This window comes from Artemia sp. Qi Xiang Cuo, chromosome 3 (genome assembly GCF_049724085.1).
Source record: "Artemia sp. Qi Xiang Cuo chromosome 3, ASM4972408v1, whole genome shotgun sequence".
Lineage (NCBI taxonomy): Eukaryota > Metazoa > Arthropoda > Branchiopoda > Anostraca > Artemiidae > Artemia > Artemia sp. Qi Xiang Cuo.
In genome coordinates this window covers 40,026,611-40,053,311 of record NC_142796.1, presented here as the reverse complement: position 1 = coordinate 40,053,311, position 26,701 = coordinate 40,026,611, and the positions used below count along the sequence as shown (strand labels likewise).

At 36.3% G+C, this 26,701-nt stretch overlaps 1 protein-coding gene across 1 annotated transcript in view; it reads right to left on the bottom strand.

Annotated features, from left to right (window-relative positions):
- Positions 1-26,308, bottom strand: part of LOC148954089 (uncharacterized) — a 38,414-nt gene extending 12,106 nt beyond the window's left edge. Inside the window, exons 1-6 of the mRNA XM_089086127.1 lie at positions 26,125-26,308; positions 25,282-25,509; positions 22,520-22,668; positions 12,945-13,140; positions 9,546-9,694; positions 5,499-5,603 (exon numbers count right to left, since the gene is read on the bottom strand). Coding sequence (XP_088942253.1) covers positions 5,499-5,603; positions 9,546-9,694; positions 12,945-13,140; positions 22,520-22,668; positions 25,282-25,509; positions 26,125-26,308 — 1,011 coding nt within the window. The remainder of the gene's footprint in view (positions 1-5,498; positions 5,604-9,545; positions 9,695-12,944; positions 13,141-22,519; positions 22,669-25,281; positions 25,510-26,124) is intronic.
- Positions 26,309-26,701: the final 393 nt, after the last annotated feature.

Here is a 26,701-nt window from a genome sequence, read left to right as displayed (position 1 = left end):
TTTGTTGGGGGGTGTTGGGACAAACACCCCTTACCAAATTACCACCACTAAATACATGCGACACACTGAAGCTTAAAAATTCGATAGTTTTTGATTTGCTAAATATGTTCAATGGCATCAATTCCCAAAAATGTTGGGTGGAGGAGGGGTTACAAATGTATTTTTAAAAATCAAAAGGAGGGGAGGGGGCTGTTTTAAAATGAGAAAGTAAAAGAAAAAAAATCTTTTTCAAAAGAAATATCAAAGAAAGTTTTTTTCAAACAGTTCAACAGTTTTTTTCAAACCCGGCTCAATAGTAACCGAAACTCCAAAAAACGGAATTTTGATACCAATAGACACATCAAAAGAATCATATTTTAATGCTGATTTCAAATATATAAGTTTCGTCAAGTTTTACCCATCAAAAGTTACACGCCTGAGAAAATTTGCCTGATTTTCGAAAAAAGAAGGAAACACCCCCTAAAACTTAGAGCCTTAATGAAAATTAAATAAAAAAAAGAAGTTTTTTAAACTGAAAGTAAGGAGCGACATTTAAAAATTAAAATGAACCGAAACTATTCCGTATATGAAAGGGATTCTTCCTTCTTCAACGTGTTGCTCCTTACGCAAAATTTTTTTATTGTTTTAAAAAATCGAGCTGTGTGAAAGATTAAAACTTCAGCTTAAAGAGCGAGGCGTTGAGGAGGGGACCGCCCCGTTCATATACGGAATAAGTTCTGTTCGTTTTAAGTTTTAATGTAGCTCCTTACTTTCAGTTTTAAAAACTTGTTTTTTTCATTTAATATATTTTATTTTTTTATTTAATTAAGCTTTTATTTTCATAAAAACTTTAATTTTATTTTTATAAATTGATTTATTTAAAAAATAACTTAATTAAATAAATTATATATTAGTATATTTTTCTTCTTGAAAAAAATACAAAGTTGCAGATTTTTGCAGATATGAGCTTGAAACCTATGTAATAGGGTTTTCTGATACGCTGAATTCTGACGGTGTGATTTTCATTAAAATTCTTTCACTTGTAGGGGATGTTTCCCCCCTCTTTAAAAAATCGAGTAAAATTTCTCAGGCCTGTAGCCTTTGATGAGTAATACTAAACTTAATAAAATTTATATATTTAGGATCAGCATTATAAACACATTCTTTTGATACATTTATTGACATCAAAATTATTGAGCCGTATCGCTTGTTTTTTTATTGTTTTTTTTTATTACGTTTATGTTATTACGTATATGAAGGGGTTCTCCCCTTAGTCAATACAACGCTCTTTACGTTAAAAATTAAAAAAAAATTTGATTCACAAACCCCTGAATCACAAAGGCCGTTTAATTAGAAAAGATAGCTCTTTTGAAAGCACTAAAAAAACTGTAGCGTAAAGAGCGAGGTATTGACTTGGGGGAGAACCCCCCTCAGATACGTTATAATTTCTGTTCGTTTTAAGTTCTAATATTCCTTCTTACATTTCAGTTGAAAAAACTTGTTTTTTTTTTATTTAATTTCTGATCGTCTAATGATCAATTTAATTTCTAATGCTTGGAAATCCGGCGCCCCCTTCATAGAAATGTCTCTTACCCCAAAGAAACATCCTCCACGGAAATATTCTCCAGAGTAACCCCTCCTCTAGCCCCCCCCCCCCCCAGAAAAAAATCCTTCCTGAAAATGGTTGTATACTTCCCAATAACCAATAAATAATGCTGGCAAGTCCGGCGCCCCCTTCATGGCAATTTCCCTTCTCCCATGAAAACTTCCATCATGAACAGATCCTCCAACATAACCACCGATCCACCCTTCCCTCCCACTACCAGAAAAAAAAACCTCCTGAAAACTTCTGTATACTTCCCAATAACGAATACTATATGTTAACATTGGGTAAAGTTCATAACTTTTAGCCCTCCCTCTGGGAACGTCGGGGGATTATGTCACCCTAAAAGACATAGTTATCATATATTTAACCCTGTTGAAAATAATGGTTATCTCAAAATTTTGATTATGTGACTGAGGAAAAAATAAGTGTGGGAGTTGGCCTAGTTGCCCTCCATATTTTTGGTCACTTAAAAATAGCACTATAACTTTTATTTTTCCTTCCAATGAGCCCTCCCACTATATTCTAGGACCACTGGGTCAATACGATCACCCCTGGGAAAAAAAAACAAATAAACACGCATCCGTGATCTTTCTTCTGGCAAAAAATGGAAAATTCCTCATTTTTGTAGATAGGAGCTTGAAAACTCTACAGTAGGGTTCTCTGATAAGCTGAATATGATGGTTTGATTTTGATTAAGGTTCCATAGTTTTTAAGGGGTATTTCCACCTTATTTTGAAAATCAGCCAAATTTTCTCAGGCACTTAACGTTTGATTGGTAGCACTTAACTTAATGAAAGATATATATTTGAAATTAGAATTGAAATCTGATTCTTTTGATATATCTATTGGTATCAAAAACCCGTTTTCTAGAGTTTCGGTTACCATTGAGCCGGGTCGCTCCTTACTTACAGTTCGTTACCACGAACTGTTTGATCATACCATCAGATTCAGCGTATCAGAGAATCCTATTGTAAAGGTTTCACGCTCCTATCTGCAAAAATTTGGAATTTTGTATTTTTACCAGAAGAAAGATCACAGATGCGTGTTTGTTTTTTGTTGTTTTTTTTTTCCCGAGGGTGATCGCATCGAACCAATAGTCCTAGAATATCGTGGGAGGGCTCATTCGAACGGGAATTAAAAGTTCTAGTGCCCTTTTTAAGCGACAAAAAAAAATTGGAGGGCAACTAGGCCCCCTTCCACGCTCATTTTTTTCCCAAAGCCACCCGATCAAAATTTTGAGATAGCCATTTTGTTCAGCATGGTCGAAAATATAATAAATATGTCTTTTTCCCCGGGGGAGGGCTGAAATTTATTAACTTTACCTAATGTTTACATATAATATTGGTTATTGGGAAGTATACAGTCGTTTTTAGGGGGGATTTTTCTGGTAGTGGGGGGGGGGTCGGGGGTTATGTGGGAGGACCTTTCCATGGGGGTTTATTGTTTATTGTTTACACTAAAGTTTTTATTGTTTTAAAAAATAGCGTTGTGAGAAAGAGTCTAACTTTAGCGTAAAGAGCGAGGCGTTGAGGATGGAACAGCCCCTTTCATACACGGAATAATTTCTGTTCGTTTTAAGTTTTAATCTTGCTCCTTATTTTCAGTTTAAAAAAACTTGTTTTTTTTGTTTAATTTCAAAAAATGAGTGGGGGAGGCAAGAAATCTAGGTGTGGTGACAAACACCCCCTCCTCCAATTGGCGCCATTGAATACATTCAGCACTGAAAAATTCGGTAATTTTTGGTTTGCTAAATACATTCCGTAATACATAAATACATAAATATATTCCATGCTAAATACATAAATTTACGAAAAGGTTGGGTGGCGGAGGGGGCAAGATGCATTTTTCAAAATATAGGGGAGGATTGGTTTTTTAATGAAAAAAACAAAAAAGGACATTTCTGAATGAAAATGCCAAAGAAAGGTTTTTTTTCAAATATGGAGAGAAAGCAAGAAATCTAGGTGTGGTGACAAACACCCCCTCCTCCAATTGGCACAACTGAAGGCGGCGTATTATATAGTCTCTCCCTTTGACAAGACCAAATTAGCCTTCACTGAGCTTGCTCACAGTGAGCTTTTTGAGATTCATGCTTTGTTTGTACAGAATAGATAAGTCGACTGGATAACAAACCTCAATATTGATTACTTTTTACTAGAGATGATGACTCTTCGTTCTGATTTTTTCTTTCTAGCTCTGTCATTTTCTTCCGCGTAATGGACCTTTATTTACTTTTTATTATTCTTTTTGCGCTGAGGACTGAGCCCAGAATTCAATATTTTGGCACTTTGCAATGACGTTTCGGCCAAGATTTTTGCCCCCCCCCCCTATATATGCCAATTCAGGGTAGATATTTATAAAATTTGGGGTGGGGGAAAATTTTGTTTGTTATGTTAATGGGAGGTAATTTTAAACTTTACCCCCCCCCACCCCTAATGTAGAAATAAATACCCTGAATTGGCATATATAGGGGGGGGCGGGGCTGAAATCCATTTCCGATAGAAATGATTATTATATTCATAATCAGCATAAAAAAAGACATCGAATGGTGTATTCACTTTATTCCTAACTCAATAATATGATTTGGTAGAAATTTACCGATTTTTTTTTCAATGGGTGTAAATTATCTAATTTCTTCTTTATTCTATGCTTTCTTGTAGTTCCAAATATTTATAATAATCAGAATTTTGTTCAGGGGGAGGGGCAATACCACCTACATAAAACCTAAATAAAGTAGCACAACACAGGACTGAAATATGTATTCTTGTAAATCAAGGCCGCCTCACTACATCAAAAGATCCGTCAGAAACTTAGTTTGTTTATTATAGGGCCCGATAAAGCAAACCCAGCATTTAACAAATAGGTTTATAATCCGTAAAACTGGGTATTTAGACATTAGATTATACAGTTTTTGGAGTATAAACAAATAAAACGGCCACCGCTCAATCCCTATCCACTGTGTATCGTAGTAGCATACTAAAACAAATCAACTACTCTAGAAGTATCAATAAAGCAGCAAAACTAAATACAGTTATTTCTTCAGAGAATTTATCAGGCTTAAGAGAACTGTGCACATGCACTAAATTGTCTGTTTAGATGAAATTATCAACAAAATATCGAGAAAAGATAAATTCTATAACTAGAAGACAGAGAGGAGAAAGAAAGAGGTTAAGAAAAAAGGAGAGAGAGGCTAAGAAAAAAGGGAGACAACTGCCAAGAAAAAGGGAGAGAACTGCTAAGAAACAAGTAGAGAGGCAGTGGCGGATCCAGAAGGAGGGAGAGGGGGGGGCGCACCCCCCCCCCCCCGCCCTAACGTAGTCTAAAGTAGTGTAATTTACTTAATTAACGCAAGTTTGCGGTATTTAAATTTGCTCATAACGCAAGTTTATCGGATCAGCCTATTTTGCCCCCCCCCCCTAAAAAAAAATCCTGGATCCGCCCTTGGAAAGGGGCTAAGAAAAAAGAGAGGGGCTAGGAAAAAAGTACAGAGGCTGAGAAAAAAGGAGAGAGGCTAAGAACGAAGGAGAGATTCTGAAAAAAATAGAGAGGCTAAGAAAAAGTAGAGAGAGGCTAAGAAAAAGTAGAGAGGCTAAGAAAGAAGTAGAGAGAGGTTAAGAAACAAGAAGAAAGGGGCTAAGAAGAAGGACAGAGGCTGAGAAAATAGGAGAGAGGCTAAGAACAAAGGAAAGAGGGGCTAAGAAAAAAAGGAGAGAACCTAAGAAAAAAGGAGAAACAGGCCAAGAAAGGAGCCAGTGGCTGAGAAAAAGGACAGAGGGGTGCGAGGAAAATAAGAGATGAGAGCAGGGACAGCAAAGAATAGAGAAAACGAGAACTAACTTTAGGAAAATAATGATTTTAGAAAGAGGTTGAAAAAAAATTTAATAAAATCAAATTAAGCCGATATGACACGACATACCTGTTTAGGTTTAGACTGTTGTAAACTAGGGCTTTTTATTGAATTGGACTTATCAGCATCAGGTGATTGACTAATTATATATCGTTCAAATGGAAGTAAAAATCTGAAAGATAATCAGGGTACAGGGTCGATACAATACAGAACAATAGTTTGGACAGAAAATGTATACTGCTAGGAATCCATAGACTACATATTAGACTATTATATGCACCAGACACACACAAGGAGGGGGAGGGGTTAAGAAGTGAAGTGTAGGCTATTATTGAATGTAGGTTAAATAAAATTGATATTCAATTCTTCTGGTTCAAAATTAGTTCTGGGACGGAACAACGCAAAGTGCGCTTTTGATTCCCGTAAGTGGTGTGAATACCTCATCATCTTCACCATACCTCTCTTTTCGGTAATTTCGATACTCAAACACATTCCAGGAACCAAAGAACAATTTTTTTCAGGACAATTACTATTTCGACAATGTTTATTTTCTGGTATGAAAAACGAACTACGAAGGCTATTCAGAAACTAGGGAACGTTTTGTAATAAAACAAAAACTAGGTACAGGAAAAATATTTAATTATATACATATGAAAGAGTGACTAAAATGCTACTTTTCTACATAGTCACCAAACAAATTAAGGCGCTTATCGTTGCGGTGGTCAAGCTTCGAACTTCCTTCATCATAGAAATCCGACGCCTACGATCTCAGCCACTCGGTGACACACGCTCGGAGCTCTTCGTCGTCATCAAAACGTTGTGTCGCTAGCCAGTTCTTCATCTTCAGCATCAAGTGAAAATCCCTCGGTGCTAGGTCGGGACTGTAGGGTGGGTGTGGGAAAATATCTCATTTGAATGAGTCAAGAAGTTCTGCAGTTCGATTTGCCGTGTAAGGTCGGGCATTGTCATGAAAAAACTAAATTTTTAACGATAACTTTCCTCGGCGCTTGTTTTGCACTGCTATTTTAAGCTTGCGCAATGTTTGGCAGTACCAATCAAAGTTGATTGCTGCACCACACTCGAGAAAGTCAATAAGTAGCACACCTTGCCTATCCCAAAAATCAGTAGCCATAATCTTCCTCGCTGAAAAGGTTTGCAATTTTTTTTTTGGGGGGGGGGAACTTGTGTGCCCCCACTCCATGGACTGCAATTTGTCTCGCAATTGACGTGCTTCACCCATGTCTCGTCACCCGTTACGATTTGATCCAGTAACGAAGTACCATGTGTGTGGTTGGCGTCAAGAAATGTTCAGGCTGCTCCCATTCGCTGGACTTTATGGAGTTCTGTAAGGATTTTTGGCACCCATCTTGCACAAAATTTATGGTAGCCAAGCTCGTGAATCACAATTTCAAACAACAAAGTCCGCGAACCTTGTGGGAAGCAAAGCGAAAGCTCCGTTATTGTGAAGCGACGGTTTCATGAATCTTCTCATCAATTTTTGCGAGAGATTGTCTGTCACAATGCTCGGGTGTCCACTCCTTTCTTCATCATGCTCGCGGGTTCGGCCACTTTTAAACCGGATGCACCATTCTCGCACTAAATTTCCATTCATTGCGTCGTTGCCATACACTTCACCCAATTGCCGATGAATTTCTATTGGCTTTTGCTAACAAAAACCGTATTACAAACCACACTACACAACTGGCGGGATTTGAAATTGCAGCGCAAATTTTAAATTAGAATATTGGGAAAAAGGGCAGCGCGAAGATGTTCTCGTTCTCACGGCTGGATGCCGGACTGAAGCGACGAGCACGCGCATACCGAAACATACGTGATTGCCACGCGCCTAGCGACATCAGGCGGAAACGTTCCCTAGTTTCTGAATAGCCCTCGTAAATAGGTCACGAATTTGGAGAAATTCGTCTAGAGCCTTAATTTCTGAGAATAGTTTTCATATGAACGACGTCATATTAATATGCCTGTATTATCCTACTATTTCCTTTGTTAGTATCTACAAGCGTGCTTCACGCAGTGGGTAGTGCATCGGAATTGGAATTCGAAGATAGCGGGTTCAGGCCTTGCAGAAGTCGTATTCTTCATTACTATGTTGTTTGCATATTCGAATTTTTCCAACATTTTTCATATGAATGGCGTCCCAAATACTTTGAATAGTTAAAATAACTTTTGCTGAAGATGGGTGTCTGTGCAAAACATCCTAAAACGCACATTAAAATTTAATTTGATTGTCTATGGTATAGAATAACAGTCAGTATAAGCATGCAAAAAGGCTTGTCTAATAAAAAAAATGAAATTAAAGTTGTTTAAAAACTGTCTTTCTGTTCACTGAGCATTTTTTTTTTTTTTAGAAAATGTTAGATGGAAAAGATTTTTGGTAAATTCATTGCCATAATTTCAATGGACTTTGCTTTTATGGAATATCCTTGTAACTGTTCTACGCTAGAAGTCAGTAAAGTATCTTGACGTCAAAACTTTCTAGAAACATGTTTTTTAACTTTTGGTTACAATGGACTGTTTTTACCTTTACTGGCCCTATTAAGGGCTAAAAGTGAAATTCCCTCAGAAACGACTATCAAACTATGAGAGAGCATAAAAAAAGACAACAATTGATATATTTACTTTCATTCTAGCTAAATTATGTTGAAAACTGACCAATGAATCCATATCAAATACTGAAATACTAAAAAAAGGCTTTAAATGAACAAGAATATCATTATAAAACAATTTTTGCCTCCCTGAAGCCATCTTAGATCTATTCATACCTGAAAACCACAATTTCCCAAGATTTTTTTTTTTAACTATTTCAAAATTATGAAACTTTTAGAGCAGTATCACATTTTCGTCAGTGCTGCCACATTCAACAGTTAAAATAAATAAGCTAAACCAATTCATGAAATTTGAAACACTTTTGCCCATAGATATTAAAGAACTAACAATCTGTTGATTCCAAAAACGCAACTACACGTTCAAAAGACACTACAGGTTCTTAAACTGCGTAGTGCCATGTTCTTTGCTTATTTTTTTTTTTAATCAGTTTTTTTCCGTTTTTTGGCTTATTTTTCAAACGCGAAAGAACCGAAAATTATTCAACTGCATACGGAGTAAACCCTACTACGATTATACCACATATTTTTACCTAATTAGCTGATCTACATGTTTACATATTCATCCATATTCTGGATATTTATAAGCAGTGTTTACAATAACGCCGTTTACTATAATAGTAACGTCATGTTTGCAACTAGAGAATTTACATAGTAAGGCAACATCTCATTCAGCCACAAGTGAATTGCCTCAAGAAGAAGCCTACGAATTTTTCACGAAAAAAGAAGAAAAAAATTCCAAGATTGGGATACATTGTCAACCGAACCCATAAAGAAGAGAGAACAATGATCTGATTTTCAGGAAGCACGCCTCCATTGTCTACGGGTGATTGAGTCTTTTTACCTCTATTCGTTTTTTTTACCCCGTTGTCACATTACAAGGCATAGATGTCATTCATTGTCGTTCATAGATGTCTCTCACTTAACACTGGAGAGATGTGAAACGATTTACTGTAGACAATCATGAAAGAGAAGTCTTTTACCATATTGATCAGAAGTTTGGTAGACGCACACGTGGGCCCGGTGGAGCCTATTCGTTGAAATTTGAGGAGAGGGGGGGGGAGATTTGTTTAACGAAGGTATAAAAAAAATCAAAACTGAAAAATACCAAAAAAGGTATTCTTTAAAATCTAAGGAAGCAATAGCCTCTCCGCCCTCCAGTTGGCACCCCTGCATTAGCCATTCAAAACTTACTTCCACAAAACTACTACTACTACTACTAACAACTCACCGCTGCACCAATCTGGCTGAGGCCAACACAGCTATGCACGCTTCTCCTCCATCCCAATATATTCAAAGCCTCCCTTTTTACACCCACCCACGAAGTTCCCATTTCCTTTAAATCTTTCTTTATGACGTCCTCCCACCCCAGACGAGGACGACCTGCTTTCCGTCTAGCCCTAGACGGTTAGCCGAAAAGGACAATCTTTGGCAATCTGTCACCCTTCATCCGCACAAAATGCCCTAGCCAGAAGTGTATAGACTTTACTTTCCTTTCATACTGCTTCCTAGTGGCTCTCGCTGCAGCATTATTACTACAATAGCCTCCCATTTCTAAATACAAACGCCGCCAAAGTCGTTTTATCCCAACAGCATCGTGCCCACCAACCTTCTTCACAACTGTGTAGAATTTGTACAAGTTCACTAAAAATAATCAACAACTTACAAGTAACATTCAAAATTAATTACGTAGTATCTACCACGTGTCTTCTACCTTTTACAGCGGGATTTCCTCTATCATTTAGATAGAGCTGATAGAGTAACGAATACAAATTAAAACGGAACTTACATAAAAAAAAAGCTAATTTTAGCTATTTCTGATGGGTAATTATTATACCACCCACCCGTGACTAAGTTCAGAGCTAAACTAGTTTTTAACCTTTCTCTCTAATGACAATTTAATTTTCAAACTCTGCTATTTTGGGCATCAAAAAAAAAGAAAAAAACTTCAGGAAATGGTTTCTAATGCAACTTTTTAGCTCAATTACAAAATCTAATGAGATCAATTCTAACACCCAAAATTTTGGCACTATAATTCTATTTTTTTTTCTTTTGGTAAACATTAAAGAAATAACACAAAATTCACTGCCAAAAAAGCCATAAAAATTTTTGAACTTCTGTACAAATGTTGCATAAAGAAGATATCCATAAACACTCATCCTTTCTTTAAAGTCCAAAACAACCAAACTTACGAAAAACAGAGAAAAACAAAGTCAAAATACACATTACAGCAGAAGAGCTGAGTGACATAGGAATGCTTTTAGAATCAGAGGACAAAATTATAGAAGTAACAATAATCACAACTGAACAGCGTTTCCACTCCGAAAGCTGAAATTAAAATTGCCCAAAGAAAAAAACATATATTTATGTTGCTGAATTGATAAAGTGTATTTTTGCAGTAAAGAGTCAACAGTGTTCTTTTAGATAGGTATTTAAAGAATCGTTTTCTTTCGAGAGAATTTCAACGAAGATATTAGAGTTTCAGTTTCCATTGGATACATAAAATGTCACATAATAATGTCAATTCGTTTCTAAAAATATATCGCTTTTTGTCAGAAGTTAGCATTATTGTTGAAAAAATTTCAATCGGATTACTTTCTGATCAGTTTCGTATTTTAATTTTCTTATATTATCATTTTTGTTCATAGGTGGATACGAGTATTTGAGCATTTTTTTTTACAAACGGTAGAGGTTAACCATGGGGTCATTGAGCCTCATTTCGTATCGGAGTAAAAGGCATTAAACAGTCCAATCAATTTTCCAATGAAATATTCAGAAGAATAGCAGAATCATACATTAAAAACCCCTCCAAATTATCCCAAAAGGTTCGAAAAGTGATAAGTTCGAGATACGAAAAAAGAAAGAAAAACGACGTAACTAGTTTCTTCCTTGTGAGTTCCTATCTAGAAGAATATCCCTTCAACTGGAAAAAGTAAAAACAACATCTTTTCTTTTTTCTTCATTTTTCTCTTTTTATTAACAAAATTCACTTTTTAAAGGGTTCCCTTAAAATGTAAAAAAAAGTCTTATTTGTACAGATCAGATAAAAAAAACTCATAAGACTTACTTAGTTTTCTTTAAGGAGGGAGGAGGGGGGGGGTAGTCTTCAGATTCAATAAGATTTAAATATTCAAAATGTAGGTAGTCATGTCGTTGTTTTTGAGTAAAGTTACTCAGTTCCACCAAAATATTTTTTGTTGGATAATAAAGACTTGTATTGGCTTCTACCATTTTGGAAATCTGAAATTTTTTAGTGTTTTAAAGTGTGTCTACCATTGTTTTAAACTGATCTCATTTGCAAATTTTTTTTAAGAATCCCATTTATAAGTTGAATTTTAAAATTCTTATCAATTTTAAAAAGATCTGACTGGAAGATTTTGTGAACAAGGCGTCTATTTTTCGCATGTCAACTGTAAGTAGTCGTATATCGGACTGAAATGCATTATGGACAAGAGTGAGACTACATCAGCGAAAAGTGTTTTGCCACATGGAATAGACTCCATTCTGTACAAAAGTGAGACTACTTCGGACTGCGGCAAAAACTGTTTCTGATCAAATATTTGAGCAATAATTTTTTTTATCAAATGACCTTTTTCTTGGCCAAGTTTTTAACCAATCATTGATAAAACTAACGCGACCGCATTTTCGACAAAAGTTTAATTTGTTAAAAGAGATATGCTTCTTCTTCTTCTTGCTTGGATTAATATGTAGGACCTTTTGCATAATCTCATCATTGGAATCAAATTCACAGCCCTGCTCTGTGCTGCTACAGATGAGTTCGAACTCTGGGCCCCTTATTACCAACCTGAAATAAAACTATCTGCACCACTACAGGACAAACGAGTTATAGATACAAATTTTGACATTTTTCTATAGTACTCAGGCTTCATACTCAATTTTATAGCAAAATGGGTACGGGAGGGGGATAATGCCCTTCAATCACTTTCGACTCTTAAATTCGACTCTAAAACTTTACATTTGTCACCCTCTAAAGTCTTTACAGCAGTCTCTTCAATCCACAGTGGCAGGGAAAAAGATAACACATTTCAGGCATAATCATAGCTCTTTACTTGGGCGGCCGCTACAGAACTGTGTCAGAAAAATTTTGCAGAGAAAACTTCAAAGCAATGATAAAACTATTATCGCCTGTTAAAATGTTGGCTGAGAAGTTAATGTTTTTTTTTGGGGGGGGGGGGGATTAAATAGATAAGAAAATTTGTCAAAATTCAGAAAAAAGTCTTTGCGTTAAGTTCAGGGAAACTAGAAACCTTTAATGTTTGAATACATTTTTTTTCTGAATAATAAATGCCAAATACCAATTTAGAAGTACTTTTTTGTTCATTTTGTATGTTTTGTTTATTTTTCTTATATTTCAAGCTTTTTCTTAAAATGTGTGTTCCGTGTATTTGTTATATTTTTCAGTACAGCATTAGAGCCGATATGATATACTCTATTCTACTCAAAAAATTTCCAAATAATTCCTTTAAAAAAGCATGCAAATAGAAAACATTTTTATTATGCTATTTAAACCATTGTTTGTAATCCATTAAGTGTTTTTCCTGTTTCTTTTCTATGGCTTGTTATATGATCAAACCTTACCTTGCTCGTTTGATAAAATGTTAAATAAAGCATTATTTGAGAAGCGATAATAAGCCCTTATATTAGTTTATAATTATGTTTTTGAATGGCGTTTTTTGTTGCAGTTGTTTTGTTTAGTTGTTTAATTGGCTCTTTCAATTTCTTTTGTATGTTGTTCTCTTTTTCTTTTCTTTTTATTTGTGGCCATGGCCCTGCGTTTTTTTTTTTTTTTTCTTTTTTTTTTTTTTTTTTTTTTATTACTGTGCTACTATACTATACTTGTTATTTATACGTGGATACGTTGAAAACAACTTACACTTCTCTGTGCCAATAATTGGGAGTCTATCAATAGGAGTCCCTCGACTCTTCATGAATTTGTAAAGTTTCTCCAAGAAGGTCTGTTCAGCTAATGCTGCCGCACTTAATTTCAGTGATCGCGGAGGCAGATCTGGAATTATCAGCAGAACTTTGGGTTTTGCAGGTGACCCCACTGCCAGTGGCCTATGACAGGGCTGAAAATAAAATTAGGTAATATAATAAAATTTGAACAAATTCCATCTGATTAGGCTACTAAAATAATTTTTGACAGGTAGACATGATGTCATTTCTGATCGTAACCATAACTATGATAGAAAAAATTATTGCAGTTTTAACAAAATAGATACAGTATTCCTTTTCTACACGTTGGTATGTTCGAAATAGAGGCTAGTTTCTATTAAAAATTACCGCTTGGTCAGAAACAAAAGCACCAAAACTATTACCCCCTCCCATAGTCTCTTTTTTGCATTGGTTTATCGTAGATAGAGGCTACTGTCAATCAAAAATTTTAGCTCGATGAGAGACAAAAAGTGCCAATCTTAAACCAACGCCGCTAGGCCCACTTTCCTCTTCATCCCAATTTGAAGAAATTCGACAGCTTTGAGAGTTCCCTCTTGTTTTGCCTGCCTTGATTAAAAATTTTGCCGAGACAGGATGCATATTATTTGCGAAATATGTACACTGAATAGAAAGCGCTTCGCATAGCAATTGGTAAGAGATTATACGTTTTCTTCATTTTAAATTAGAAAGCCTCACCTTAGCTTTTCGAACTGTTGACATAGTTGACATTCATAGCCAATTTTTAACAAATTGCTTTGGGAATCCCACAAAGGCAAGGGAAATCCGTCAATGGGTCGTTTGTCTTTGGGATGGTCAGCTGACACTGAGATTTCGCACAATAATTTTTAAGGCATTGAATATCTTTAAAGACTTTCTAGTAAATAGAATCTGTGAAAGTATTACTATTAATGACCTTTCCAGAATTACCATTTCAAACTTCAGGAAATAGGACGTTAAATAATATATGACAAATAAGCAACCTTAGGCAACAATGGTAACAAGGTTAAGATGCTCAAGTAATAAGACATACAATTGTCATGTCATATAAGCTATATGAAAAGCATCTTAACAAGGATAAGATCCTAAAGTGCAACTAATATATGGCAACAATAGTAACAAAATTAAGATGCTTAAGCTCTTCTCAAATAAGATGAGAAGTATTAACAATTAAGTGAGAAGCAATATGACAAATAATATGACCGATTGATGACAAATAAGTTAACATGCTTAGGTAGCAATGGAAACAAGATCAAGATGCTTAAGCTATTCTCAAATAGAGCAACAAGTTACAAGAAAATATCTAAGGCAAGTGGGAGGGAACAAATCGGTAAGCACTGAATAGATTGAAGTGGGGGAGGAACGTAAACATGTGTTTTGGCGTGATAAAGCTTAGTATTTCAGTAAAGGATTAGTATTAGCAGTTGTTTTTATGAATAGGAGTTTCAACTGACATCTGATAAAACAAAAATATGGCAAAATAGATGACGTCTTTGACTGTAAAAAGATTACTTTAATTTACTATTTATTTGTTTTTTGAACTGAAATAAAACTTTTGATTAGACTTCTGTTGACATTGACCTTAATAGTACCTCTAATGGAAGTAAATTATTTCTGGAAGCCATGACACGACTTACAAATCCTACGTAAAGTTCGCATGTAAAGGTTCAAAACACTGCTATCTTTTGTTTATATATTGAATAGCATATGGTCCAGTTTAAAGTGAGAAAAGAATTCAGTCTTCAATTGAAAGCCACACTTTTTAAGTAAATCCTCACAAAACCTGGTTATTTAATGTTTTTGAAGCAGAAATTAGAGCACCATATAAAAACAAAACAACTGGGCTTAAAATTTTGCGAAATTTTTACTGGAATTAGAAATTCGATAAATTGAGGTTCCTCTGGAAATTCCCTAGGAACTCTCAATTCATCTGGAAAACATCTACGTTTCTTTTTCAATCCTTAAAAGTTATCTTCATACCTTTTAGTCCAGGAGCCACTAAAGCGCATCTCGTTTATTTCTGAGTTGAGGTGGTCAGAAAGACACAGTCAGTTTGACAATAGTTTCCGAGTATATCGACCACGCTAAATCTGAATATGGGCGGTGGCAAAGTTGGAGATGACGGCTTGATCTTGTAAAAGCAAAAAAACACCCTTTTTAGGCCTATAAAACGTGTACAGACTGTTTATTTTCTTTCTAAGGCTGTACCACTCCGATTAAGTGGGGCGACATCTCAATTTGGTCCTAATATGGTCTTCTCATAGAATATGTTAAATTTTTTCCGATATCTTGTATAGCCCAGGAGCTATAGGCTAATATTTATTAATTTTCCCCGAAAATCTCAAAATTCAAAGGTTCATTTTCAACTAAAACCCCGTATCTCGGACCTTTCTGTAATTTTTGTGTTATTCATTCTTTTCCAGAATTTACCTTTCGTATTTAGGTTCCCATTGCAGTAAAGCTCAAAGCTCAAACTGTTCGGTGAAGCCATGTAGAATTTTTTGAAAAAGTATAGGCCAAAAAATATTTGCAAAAATTCGTTTTTCCAAATGTTGATGTGACAAATCTTTTTCGCTATAATTTAACCCCCAATTATAATTTTAAATTTAATTTAAAACCAAATATCAACTTTTTTTTTTTTTTTTTTCTTTTTTTTTGTCTTTTTTAAAAATTTATTTAAAATTCTGAATGATTTTCATTTTATATCCTGATAATACTTCGCAGCCCAATCTTTACTTCGTTATCTGCAAGCCAGATAGAGAGTGAAGTGATACCTATTACTCGTATCGGATACCTACCAGTCATACCAAGTCCTCCATTTAATCCAGCAGTAGTTAAAGAGGCAATAAACATTATACATCGTACAGCTTGCGCACTGAAGTTACCTCAGACTATAATAACGTGTGACCAAGCTATCTACGAGATCATTATCGCATTGAAAAAGAAATAGCCTGAAGTATTCAGTGATGTTATTCCAAGAATGGGTGGATTTCATCTGTGTATGAACTTCCTTGGTGTGATTGGGTACCTCATGAAAGGCTCAGGGCTTGAAGAAATCTTTAGTAAGGCTGGCATCTTACTCTCTGCAACTGCTAAAAAATCTATGACTGGAAAACCCTATTACAGGTGTATGGAGGCTCACATCATCGTAAGGCCTTGTATAGAGTATATTGGAATGCTCTTGAACAGTATTACATTGAATCAGACAAAAAAGCAAGTACTTTTGATGAGCTGTCAGATTTAATGTCTGCGTCCATGAATTGCGGAGGCTCCTTTGACAACCTAGACAAACACCTGGAATCTATGAAGCCTTTGATGAACATGTTCAACAAGTCGCGTGACAAAAACCTTACAACGAAGTTGTGGATGGAGTATATGAATCTTGTGCTGATTCTTCTTCAGTTCCTAATTGCAGAGCGTGGTGGAGACTGGGAAGGTCATATTATTGGTATAACCCTTATGTTGCCGTATTTGACAGCTGCGGTGCAATATAAGTACACTACATGCCTACTCCAGTATTTGAATGACATGAAAACCTTGCCACTTAGCTTGCATGATATCTTTGTCAGAGGACTATTCAACGTGAAGCGGAAAAATTGCAAGATGAATTGTGTTTCCCCAGACCATGCACTGGAATCCACACTCAACCTTGAATCAAAAACAAAAGGGAGGAATAAATGGAAACACACTGAACTCAATGTCAGTTGCCAAGTGGACTACCACCATACCATTCTGTGCTGAGGTTTCCTCTCCCCTTTATCGACTTGCTGGAATTGAGAGCATGAGTGAATTTGATGGTGAACGAAGCAAAAATGGAACCTTTGAGAAGCGCCGAGAAAACTTTGTCAGTAAAGTGGTCTCTGTTGTCGAAGACCAAATTGATTCCTTTACATGTGATGAGGAATCATTGGTGAATATCATTTCAAATCAAGTCGCTGATGAAGCAGTGGCAAAGAGCCTCCAGAGTACACGTGCTAGTGGTTTAAAATCGTTGGAAGCATACTTCGATAGAAACCCCAACCCCTTTTCCAAGGTTAAAGTAAAGACTATGGATCGCGATACAAAACAGGCCAAACGTTCAACGACCAAGACCGGTAGCAGCGTTTATGCTGAATTGGAAGCTGTTAAAAGGATTTTGGTTACTGTTGGCACTAGTCAAGGATCTACGCTTGAGATTCTAAGTAAGATCATCCCACACGAACTTTTGCCCTACGCCCCAGCACTATTTGAAGCAGTAGCTAGTGAACGTATTAAACTTCGATCGGGTACGAAGTCAAGTTTCCTCGACTTCATCCGCACCTCTGTAAGCTTGGAAATTTGGCCCAGCAAAGTACCTATTAACACGGTCACGGAAACTGGTGTGGTAGTAGATTTCATGCTAATCCGGTCGCAAGTTCCAGACAAAACCGAAATCGTTGAGGTATTTTTGATACGAATCCTTGTAAGGCTCTTAAATTGACTCCCAAAATCTACAACCGAGCTGTAGCTGATCGGTATGACGGAGTGATCGGCCTTGTAAACATTTCCGGGAGTCCTATTGTTCTAAAAGACAGTAGTGGATGTCATGAGTGGAGAGGAAATACACTGACGAAGAGTTTTATTGTTACGAAGAGCATGATGCTAGAAAACAGGGATATTTTGCTTATGCAGTCAGAGAGTAAGGCAAGACTTATCGAATGTATTTTTGAATTATGGAGCCATGTCTGTCTTTCTGAATTAAGATTTACCATTTACCTCTCTGGTGGATTCAGTGATAGAATGAAGGTGCTAAAACTGGTCCCATCCAAAATGACTATACATCCGAGCCCGGACTACGAAGCAAACTTGTGCAGCACACATGAAGAAGCAGACACGCATGTTGCTCTCCATGTTGCCGAATGCTACAGAAATGGATGTTCCCAAGTAATTGTTGAAGTAAATGACACAGACATTGTTGTCATTTTATTACAGAACAATCGCGAAATATTCCTCTGCAGGTGTGACCCAGGTTATGAATCTGAGCTCTACGTTCAGTTCCTTGACAAAGTCTTTCCGATCCATAAAATTGTGAATAGAACCTCGTGGGCTATTGTAGAGTCAATAGGGCTGCTACATTGCATTAGTGGATGTGATACGGTCAGTTTTTTCTTCTCGAAGGGCAAAAAACATTTGCTACATCTGCTGTTAAATCACAGCTCATTCAAGAAATTTTTGATCTTACACAGAAAGTGAGGAGTGATATCAAAAATATCATTATGTACGAGCCCGAAATCTAGCGTATCTGTACGAAATTGACTGTATCGGTATATAGCAAAAAACAGTCCGAATTTGATTCTCTCAATGACCTCCGAATTCCTTTATTTCCCAGAAAAAGAACTTGAACAGCTTACCCCCAACAGATGGTTCTTTCATATATCACGTTAAGAGAGCTATACTTCAGTGGAGCATTATTCTTCAGGATGTGATTCCTAAGCCCTATATCTTCAACCCACTTGAGTTTGGCTGGACCCATCACGACATTTTACGAGTCAGTCCAGTGACTTCAGCGCTGACCCCCTGGCCTCCATCTGTCAACAAGGCTTCAATCTTTTGTTACTGTAGAACTGTGTGTGGTAAAAAGTGCCATTGTTTGGGGATAAAGCCATGCGACATTCTTTGCGCATGTGGTGGGCGATGTGGTGCCGACAGCGACGATTCGGACGAGTATTAGTGGGATTTTTTTTGTATGTTTGAGGAAAACCGCTGGTATGTACGGGAATTGTATTTTGACAGGCTTTACCTGTAGCTTTACTTACAGTACTAAAAATGATAAACACTCTTTAATAATGTTACAGGTTTAAGCTTTCAGCTTCTGTCGAGCATGGTTCTTCCGTGTCCGTTTACTACCTTGCAAAGCTTGGTAGGTTGATTATAATCTGGATTTACAACTATATTTGTAAGAAAATCGGAGTTCATAGCAAATTAAATAGCATATAGCAACTAAAGTTGAAACACGATGACCAAGTTAACACTACCATTAGACTCGGCGTCAAAATTTGGCATAAAAACATCTCCTGTAAAAACATTAATCAAAACAAAATTTTTAGGCCTACAAATAAGTAATTAATCTATAACAAACGAAGTTAAGATTGGGCTGCGAAGTCTTATTAGCAGATAAACTGAAAATCAGTCAGCATTGTAAATACATTTTGAATTAAGAAAAAAAAAAAAGAAAAAAAAAGAAAAAAAAAGAAAAAAAGTTGATATTTGGTTGAAAAGTAAAGTTTATATTCGGATTGGGCGTTAAATCTTAGCATAAAAGATGTGTCACACCATCATTTGGAAAAATTAATTTTTGCATATATCTTTTGGCCTATACTTTTTCAAAAAATTCTACACGGCTTCACCGAACATTTTAAGCTTTGAGCTTTACAGCAATGGGAACCTAAATACCAAAGGTAAATTCTGGAAAAGAATGAAAAACACAAAAATTATAGAAAGGTCCGAGATACGTGGTTTTAGTTGAAAATGAACCTTTGAATTTTGAGACTAACGGGGCAAATTAATAAATATTAGCCTATAGCTCCTGAGCTATACAAGATATCGGAAAAAATTTAACATATTCTATGAAAAGACCATATTAGGACCTAATTGAGATGTCGCACCACTAAATCGGAGTGAACCTTAGAAAAAAATTAAACAGTCTGTACGCGTTTTATAGGCCTAAAAAGGGTGTTTTTTTGCTTTTACAAGGTCAAGCCGTGATCTCCAACTTTGCCCCCACCCATATTCAGATTCAGCGTGGCCGATATAGTCGGAAATTATTGTCAAACTGACTGTGTCTTTCTGACCACCTAGTTGTCACATTATAGTGGTCTGGCTCCCGGACTATTTAGAAAAATTTTAAGAACTTATATTCTTACTCTTTAAAACTTTTTTCAAAAGCATACTGTATCCAGGATTTTTCTTCGGGGGTTTATTTTATTCGGGGGAGGGGGTTTACAAAATTAAACTTTAAAAACATCAAACATTTGTTTTTTACACTTTCGTTACCTTTTACAAGTCGAACAAACATTTCTGAGGGGGGGAGGGAGATAAAGCCCCCAAGCCGCCCAGGATACGGCCTTGACCCTGAGCATAGACTATTCTACTTGTTTTTTTTTTTTTTTTTTTTTTTTATTAAATAAATATATTTTAAAACTGTAGCCCAGAAATACATATTTCGTTCTAAAGCTAGCCCACACAAATATAATTCATTTTTTAAAATATTTAAAATTAAATAATAAGGCGCTAAATCGACTCTAAACTTTGTTTACTCATAAGAAAATTTTCATTAAAAACATTTATAATGAATAAGTTTGGCCATTGATTAACTAATAAATTTCTGGGTTGTATATGTGGGTTGAATTTGTGGGTGGAAAAAAAGTGGATTGAATATTTCGCGAGGGAGTTCTGTGCTCCCAGCCAAAGCACGGAGGAGTTTTTTTGAAAAACAGCTTGACCTTCATCTTTCAAATAAGACGAAATCTTTTCTGTTTGGGTCGCCAAGTGCCGTTCACTCTTTGATTCCAAAGTTAGAGAAAATAACTTCCTCTGGCGTTGATTATATTTCAGCTAGGTACCTGCAACTTGCATTTTCTTTAATCGAACAATACTCAGCACTACTGTTTCTTATGATCCTTGTCCGTGGTGTATTCCCTTTGCAATTTTGTATGGGACAGATAACTCCCATCCTTAAAAAAGGCAAAAGAAGACGCTTCTCTCTGCAGTTCTTACCGCCCCATTTCGTGTACTACTTTCAAGCTCTTTGAGTCATTTTTGATAAAAAGATATTGAAGAAAATTGTTCCGACCCTCCTCGTCAGTTTTGGCACCAGTTTGGCTTAGGTAGAGAGCACGCTCTCTTTCTGCTTATAAATGTGCTGAAGGATATTGAAGAAAGAGGTTATTTCTGGGTCTTTAGGGGGGGGCGCAAAATAGGTTGATCCGACAAACTTGCGTTAAGAGCAAGTTTAATAAACGCAAACGTTTGTTAATTAAGTAAATAACACTGCTTTAGACGATGTTAGGGGGGCCTCTTTAACACCTCGCGCTTTACGCTAAAGTTTGACTCTGTCTAACAACTTTATTTCTTTATTTCTTAAAACAATAAAAAACGTTATCGTAAAGAGCGAGGCGTTGAAGAGGGGACAGCCCCTTGCATATACGCAATAATTTCTGTTCGTTTTAAGTTTTAATGTCGCTCCTTACTTTCAGTTAAAAAACCTGTTTTTTTATTTAATTTCTGATCGTTTTTTTAAATAATGCAGGTTTTGATTTTGGCTCACCGTACATAAATAATTAAAACAAAATTTGCGTACTGATTTTACTTTTTTTGCTAAATGGCTTTCTCGAAAGCTGTTTAGTTTTATTTACGAACGTTTTTATTAGTAATAAATATACGTAACTTACGAATTAACTTACGTAACTAACTTCTATATTCGTATTTTTATTAAGTATATTAGGGGAGTTCGCCACCCTAGTCAATACCTCATTCTTTACGCTAAAGTTCGGATTTTTTCCCAATTCTTTAAGAATGACCCCTTAATCACACAGGCCATTAATTAGAATAAATAGCTCTTATGAAAGTACTAAAAAAAATTTAGCGTAAAGAGCGAGATATTGACTAGGGGGGCGAACCCAATCATAGTTTCTGTTCGTTTTAAGTTTTGATGTTGATAAGTTTTCAATTGAAAACTTGTTGTTTTTTTTTTTTAATTTCTGATCGTTTTTTTAAATAATGCTGGGAAATTCGGCGCCCCCTTCAAAGCAATGTCCCTTCCCCCATAAAAACTTCCTCCATGGAAAGATTATTCCTCGTAACCCCCGATCCATCCCCCCCTACCAGAACAAAGTCCCCCTGTAAACGTCTGTATACTTCCCAATAACCAATACTATATGCAAACATTGGAGAAAGTTCATAACTTGCAGGCCTTCCCCCGGGGACTGTGGGGGATTAAGTCATTCTCTAAGACATAGTTTTTATATTTTTCGACCATGCTGAGCAAAATGGCTATCTCAAAATTTTGATCGGGTGACTTTGAGAAAAAAAATGAGTATGGGAGCGGGCCTAGTTGCCCTCCATTTTTTTGGTCACTTAAAAAGGGCACTAGAAGTTTTAATTTCCGTTCGAATGTGCCCTCCCACTATATTCTAGGACCACTGGGTCGATACGATCACCCCCTGGGGGAAAAAAAACAACAAATAAACAAACAAATAAACACGCATCCGTGATCTTTCTTCTGGCAAAAAAAAAACTAAATTCCACGTTTTTGCAGATAGGAGCTTAAAACCTCTACAGTAGGGTTCTCTGATACGCTGAATCTGACGGTGTGATTTTAATTAAGGTTCTATGGCTTTTAGGGGGTGTTTCCCCCTTTTTTCAAAAATAAGATAAATTTTCTCAGGCGCGTAACTTAACTCACGCGCGTATTATATTATTAATTTTTTTTAGCCATTTTGTTGCTAGAGCTCAAACTAGCTTAGATGATCCTAACATACTAGAAAACGAAAATTTTACCTTGATTAGGGATTGGCGCCTTGGAATTTCTTCTTCAATCTCTTCTACTTTTGCTTCAATTGCTTTCATTGGAACCGGTTTCACTTCTATTTTTATTTGTTCATTTTTCGGCGGTGTCTTCCGAGGTTTTTTATTGGGAAACTTGGGAGCTTAAAAAAAAAAAAAATAAACAACAATAAACCGAATTTAAAGAAATACATATACAAAGATATGGACACAACCTTCTTGAACTTGGCTTTAGAATTCAGAGGGCTAAAAAACGCATCTTCATGTAATCTTAATATTGTTTTTGCCCAGATTTTTCATACAAAGTGACTTAGCACCCCCACCCCTCTTTCCGATTGGGAGAAAAATCAAGCATTGCTATTGCTATACCTGAAAATAGAGGGATTTTTAGGAGTTTGTTTACGGCCAATCCCCACCATTAGAGGAATTTTTTTTATTAGTACCATAAAAAACACAAAAACAATGGAAATTATCATGTGTGGATCACATAGCAGTTACGGTAGTTCAATACTTATTATATTATTATAAAGGAGATTGTATTATATTATATTATTGTATTATATTATCGTATTATGTTATTGTATTGTAAACATTATACTAATTGTAAAGAAGAATAAATCAGCTGAGAAATACGTTTTATTTGCCGTGAAAGACAAGCGCAATTTTAAGATAAAATCTTCAAATCAAACTATATTTGGAGATAAAATGAACGGAAATGCAAGGAAAAAAGGAGATATAACAAGTTTGAGATAAAAATTCAAATAACAGATTATCTTGAGATCCGAAAGCGCTAGCGGAAAGCAGATTCGATCAATCGATTCAGCATATGCCGCTTAATAAGTTGGATTGTAAATATTACTTTGACACTTAGTGTCAAAGGGCATGCAGTTGATTTGTTCACTTTCAAGAATGGTAAACAAAGGCAGTCGCTTCATATTTATTAATTGTTTAATTTGTAAAGTTAATTTAAATTTTATGAACAAAATATATAATTTTAGTTGAGTACAGTAAAAAAAAACTATCATAATTATAGCTTGAATTTTTTGCAATCCCATTTGTTTTTACTATCCAGTTATGCCGTCCGTTTTTTTGATCAAGTTATCACATCCGTTTTTGTGATCCTGCAATCAAATCCGTTATGTAGGACGACAGAATATAATCGTTACCCCATCCGTTTCAATTCGAACAGGAATCATCTATTACTTTCTAAGAGGGAAAAATAGGGATAAGCAACACCATTTCAGAAACTTTATTAACTTCGAAAACAGCAATGAAACTTGAGGAAATATTATAAAATTAGTAAAGTATAGGGAAACAGTGATGTAAAACTCAATAGGTCAATGAAAAACTTATTCAAGACGCACAAAAATCAACATACTCAACACAAGAGGGGGGGTGGTTCTCCTTAAACTGGTCCTAAAGGTGCCCCATCACACTCTCCTTTCAAAATCAACTAAATTATTGGAAAATCATAGTCTAAAACTAAATCTATTCCGCATTTTACCCTCCTACCCCCAACCAGGAAAAATCTTTTGAAACCCTTCTTCACCCAAAAGGGCAAGCAGGTAGAAACATATGCTTAAGAATAGGAGACGAAATCATGCAATGCAAGGGCTCATCAGAGATTCCGTTCTTATTCAACTTCCCCTTCTTTATTCAATTTTTTTATTCCATTTCTATTCAACTTCCATTTTATTCAGATTGGACTTTCAACAATACTTGCTTTTAATTTTTTAAGGTAAAGAACAGGGATACACTTTCGAAGAAAAGTGTAGAGAAACAGTAGAGTAAAACTGCGTCAAACAATCAAAAACAAATTCGAAACACAAAAACAATAACATAACCTACCCAACCCATACGGGGGGAGCACCTCTTCCGCACCCCCCATGGTTTGGCAAAATTTTAAAATTTTTATTCAAATAAAGTTAATCCATGCCCCCCCCCAACCAGGAGGAGGAATCATCGTTAAAACTCCTCCTCGCCCCAAGAGTGGGCAGGTAGACGCACATAATTAGGAATACGATACAAAATCATGCAACACACGTTCTCATCACAAATTCCATTTTTTATTCAATTTCACTTTCGTTAATTGTAGTCAATCGATGAAATGAAATTTTAATATCAATTTTATTTCAATCCATAAAATATAAATATGCCAAAATATATTGCAGCACAAAATCTTTTGTAAAAACTGCTTGCAGAACATTATTTTCCTACCAAAGGATCATTCAACTATATTCGAACTGATTCTGGAGAGTTTAGGCCAAACTACCCAACCGTCGTGTTCATATAGGATAAAAGAAAAGAAGCTTTAAGACGTCATTGAAGGGATAGCATTGGTCCCCCAGTGCACCGATTCGGGAAGCAAGGGAAAGGACAATTGCCTCCCCGTAGATTTTGAAAAATACCTTTTTTGTATCTTCATTTCCAAAATCAACAAGAATTCCTTGTCCCCCTTCTTTTACATGAACTGGCACTACTATGCCCGGGCCGTATCCAGGGGGGGGGGGGTATCCTGGTCGAACCACCCCCCCCCCCCCCGAAATTTTTGTCTGACTCGTAAAAACGTACCAAAAATGGATATAAACAAATTTTGTATGCGTTTTTGAGTTTTTTTTTGTGTAAACCCCCCCCGAAATTTTTTTTGAGTAAAACCCCCGAAAAAAGAATTCTGGGTACGGCCTTGACTATGCCCCCTTCGTCCACCTCTGTGATTAAACCACGCGCATAGCAAACTCAACTTGAAAAGGACTTACCTAAATAATTACATAGCAATTCATGGCTATCTAATTCAGGGTATTCAAAGGTTTCCTTGCAGAAAAGGACTCTTGTATTTTCCCTGGGGATGGCAAATCCCCCAAGGGCCATCACCAATGCATTGGCAAACGCACTCTTATTGCCTTTGAATCTCTGTAATGCACCACGGAACCGACAATAGGAGGCGTAGTTGACCACAATCACCTGTGATGTTAAACTATCTGCACCTATAACGAAAGATAGCTGAAAGATTGAGCCACAACGTTAATTCTATTACAGAAAGTCTTCATCTATACTATACTATCTGCACCTATACTATATGCACCTATCTGTACCTATACTATCTGCACCTATAATGAAAGATTGAGGTACAACGTTAATTCTATTACAGAAAGTCTGCACCTATACTATACTATCTGCACCTATACTATATGCACCTATCTGTACCTATACTATCTGCACCTATAATGAATGATATTTGCACCACACTTGAGAAAGTCAATAAGTAGCACACCTTGCCTATCCAAAAATCAGTAGCCATAATCTTCCTCGCTGAAAAGGTTTGCAATTTTTTTTTTTGGGGGGGGGGGGAACTTGTGTGCCCCCCCTCTATGGACTGCAATTTTTCTCGCAATTGACGTGCTTAACCCATGTCACGTCACCCGTTACGATTCGATCCAGTAACGAAGTACCATGTGTGTGGTTGGCGTCAAGAAATGTTCAGGCTGCTCCCATTCGCTGGACTTTATGGAGCTCTGTAAGGATTTTTGGCACCCATCTTGCACAAAATTTATGGTAGCCAAGCTCGTGAATCACAATTTCAAACAACAAAGTCCGCGAACCTTGTGGGAAGCAAAGCGAAAGCTCCGTTATTGTGAAGCAACGGTTTTCACGAATCTTCTCATCAACTTTGGCGAGAAGATCGTGTGTCACAATGCTCGGGTGTCCACTCCTTTCTTCATCATGCTCGTTGGTTCGGCCATTTTTAAACCGGATGCACCATTTTTGCACTAAATTTTCATTCATTACGTTGTTGCCATACACTTCGCCCAATTGCCGATGAATTTCTATTGGTTTTTGCTAACAAAAACCGTATTATGGATCGCACTTCACAACTGGCGGGATTTGAAATTACAGCACACATTTTAAATTGGAATATTGGGAAAACGGGCAGCGCGGAAATATTCTCGTTCTGAAGGCTGGATGCCGACTGAAGCTACGAGCACGCGCACACCGAAACATACGTGATTGCCACGCGCCTAGCGACATCAGGCGGAAACGTTCCCTAGTTTCTGAATAAACCTCGTAAATAGGTCACGAATTTGGAGAAATTCGTCTAGAGCCTTAATTTCTGAGAATAGTTTTCATATGAACGACGTCATATTAATATGCCTGTATTATCCTACTATTTCCTTTGTT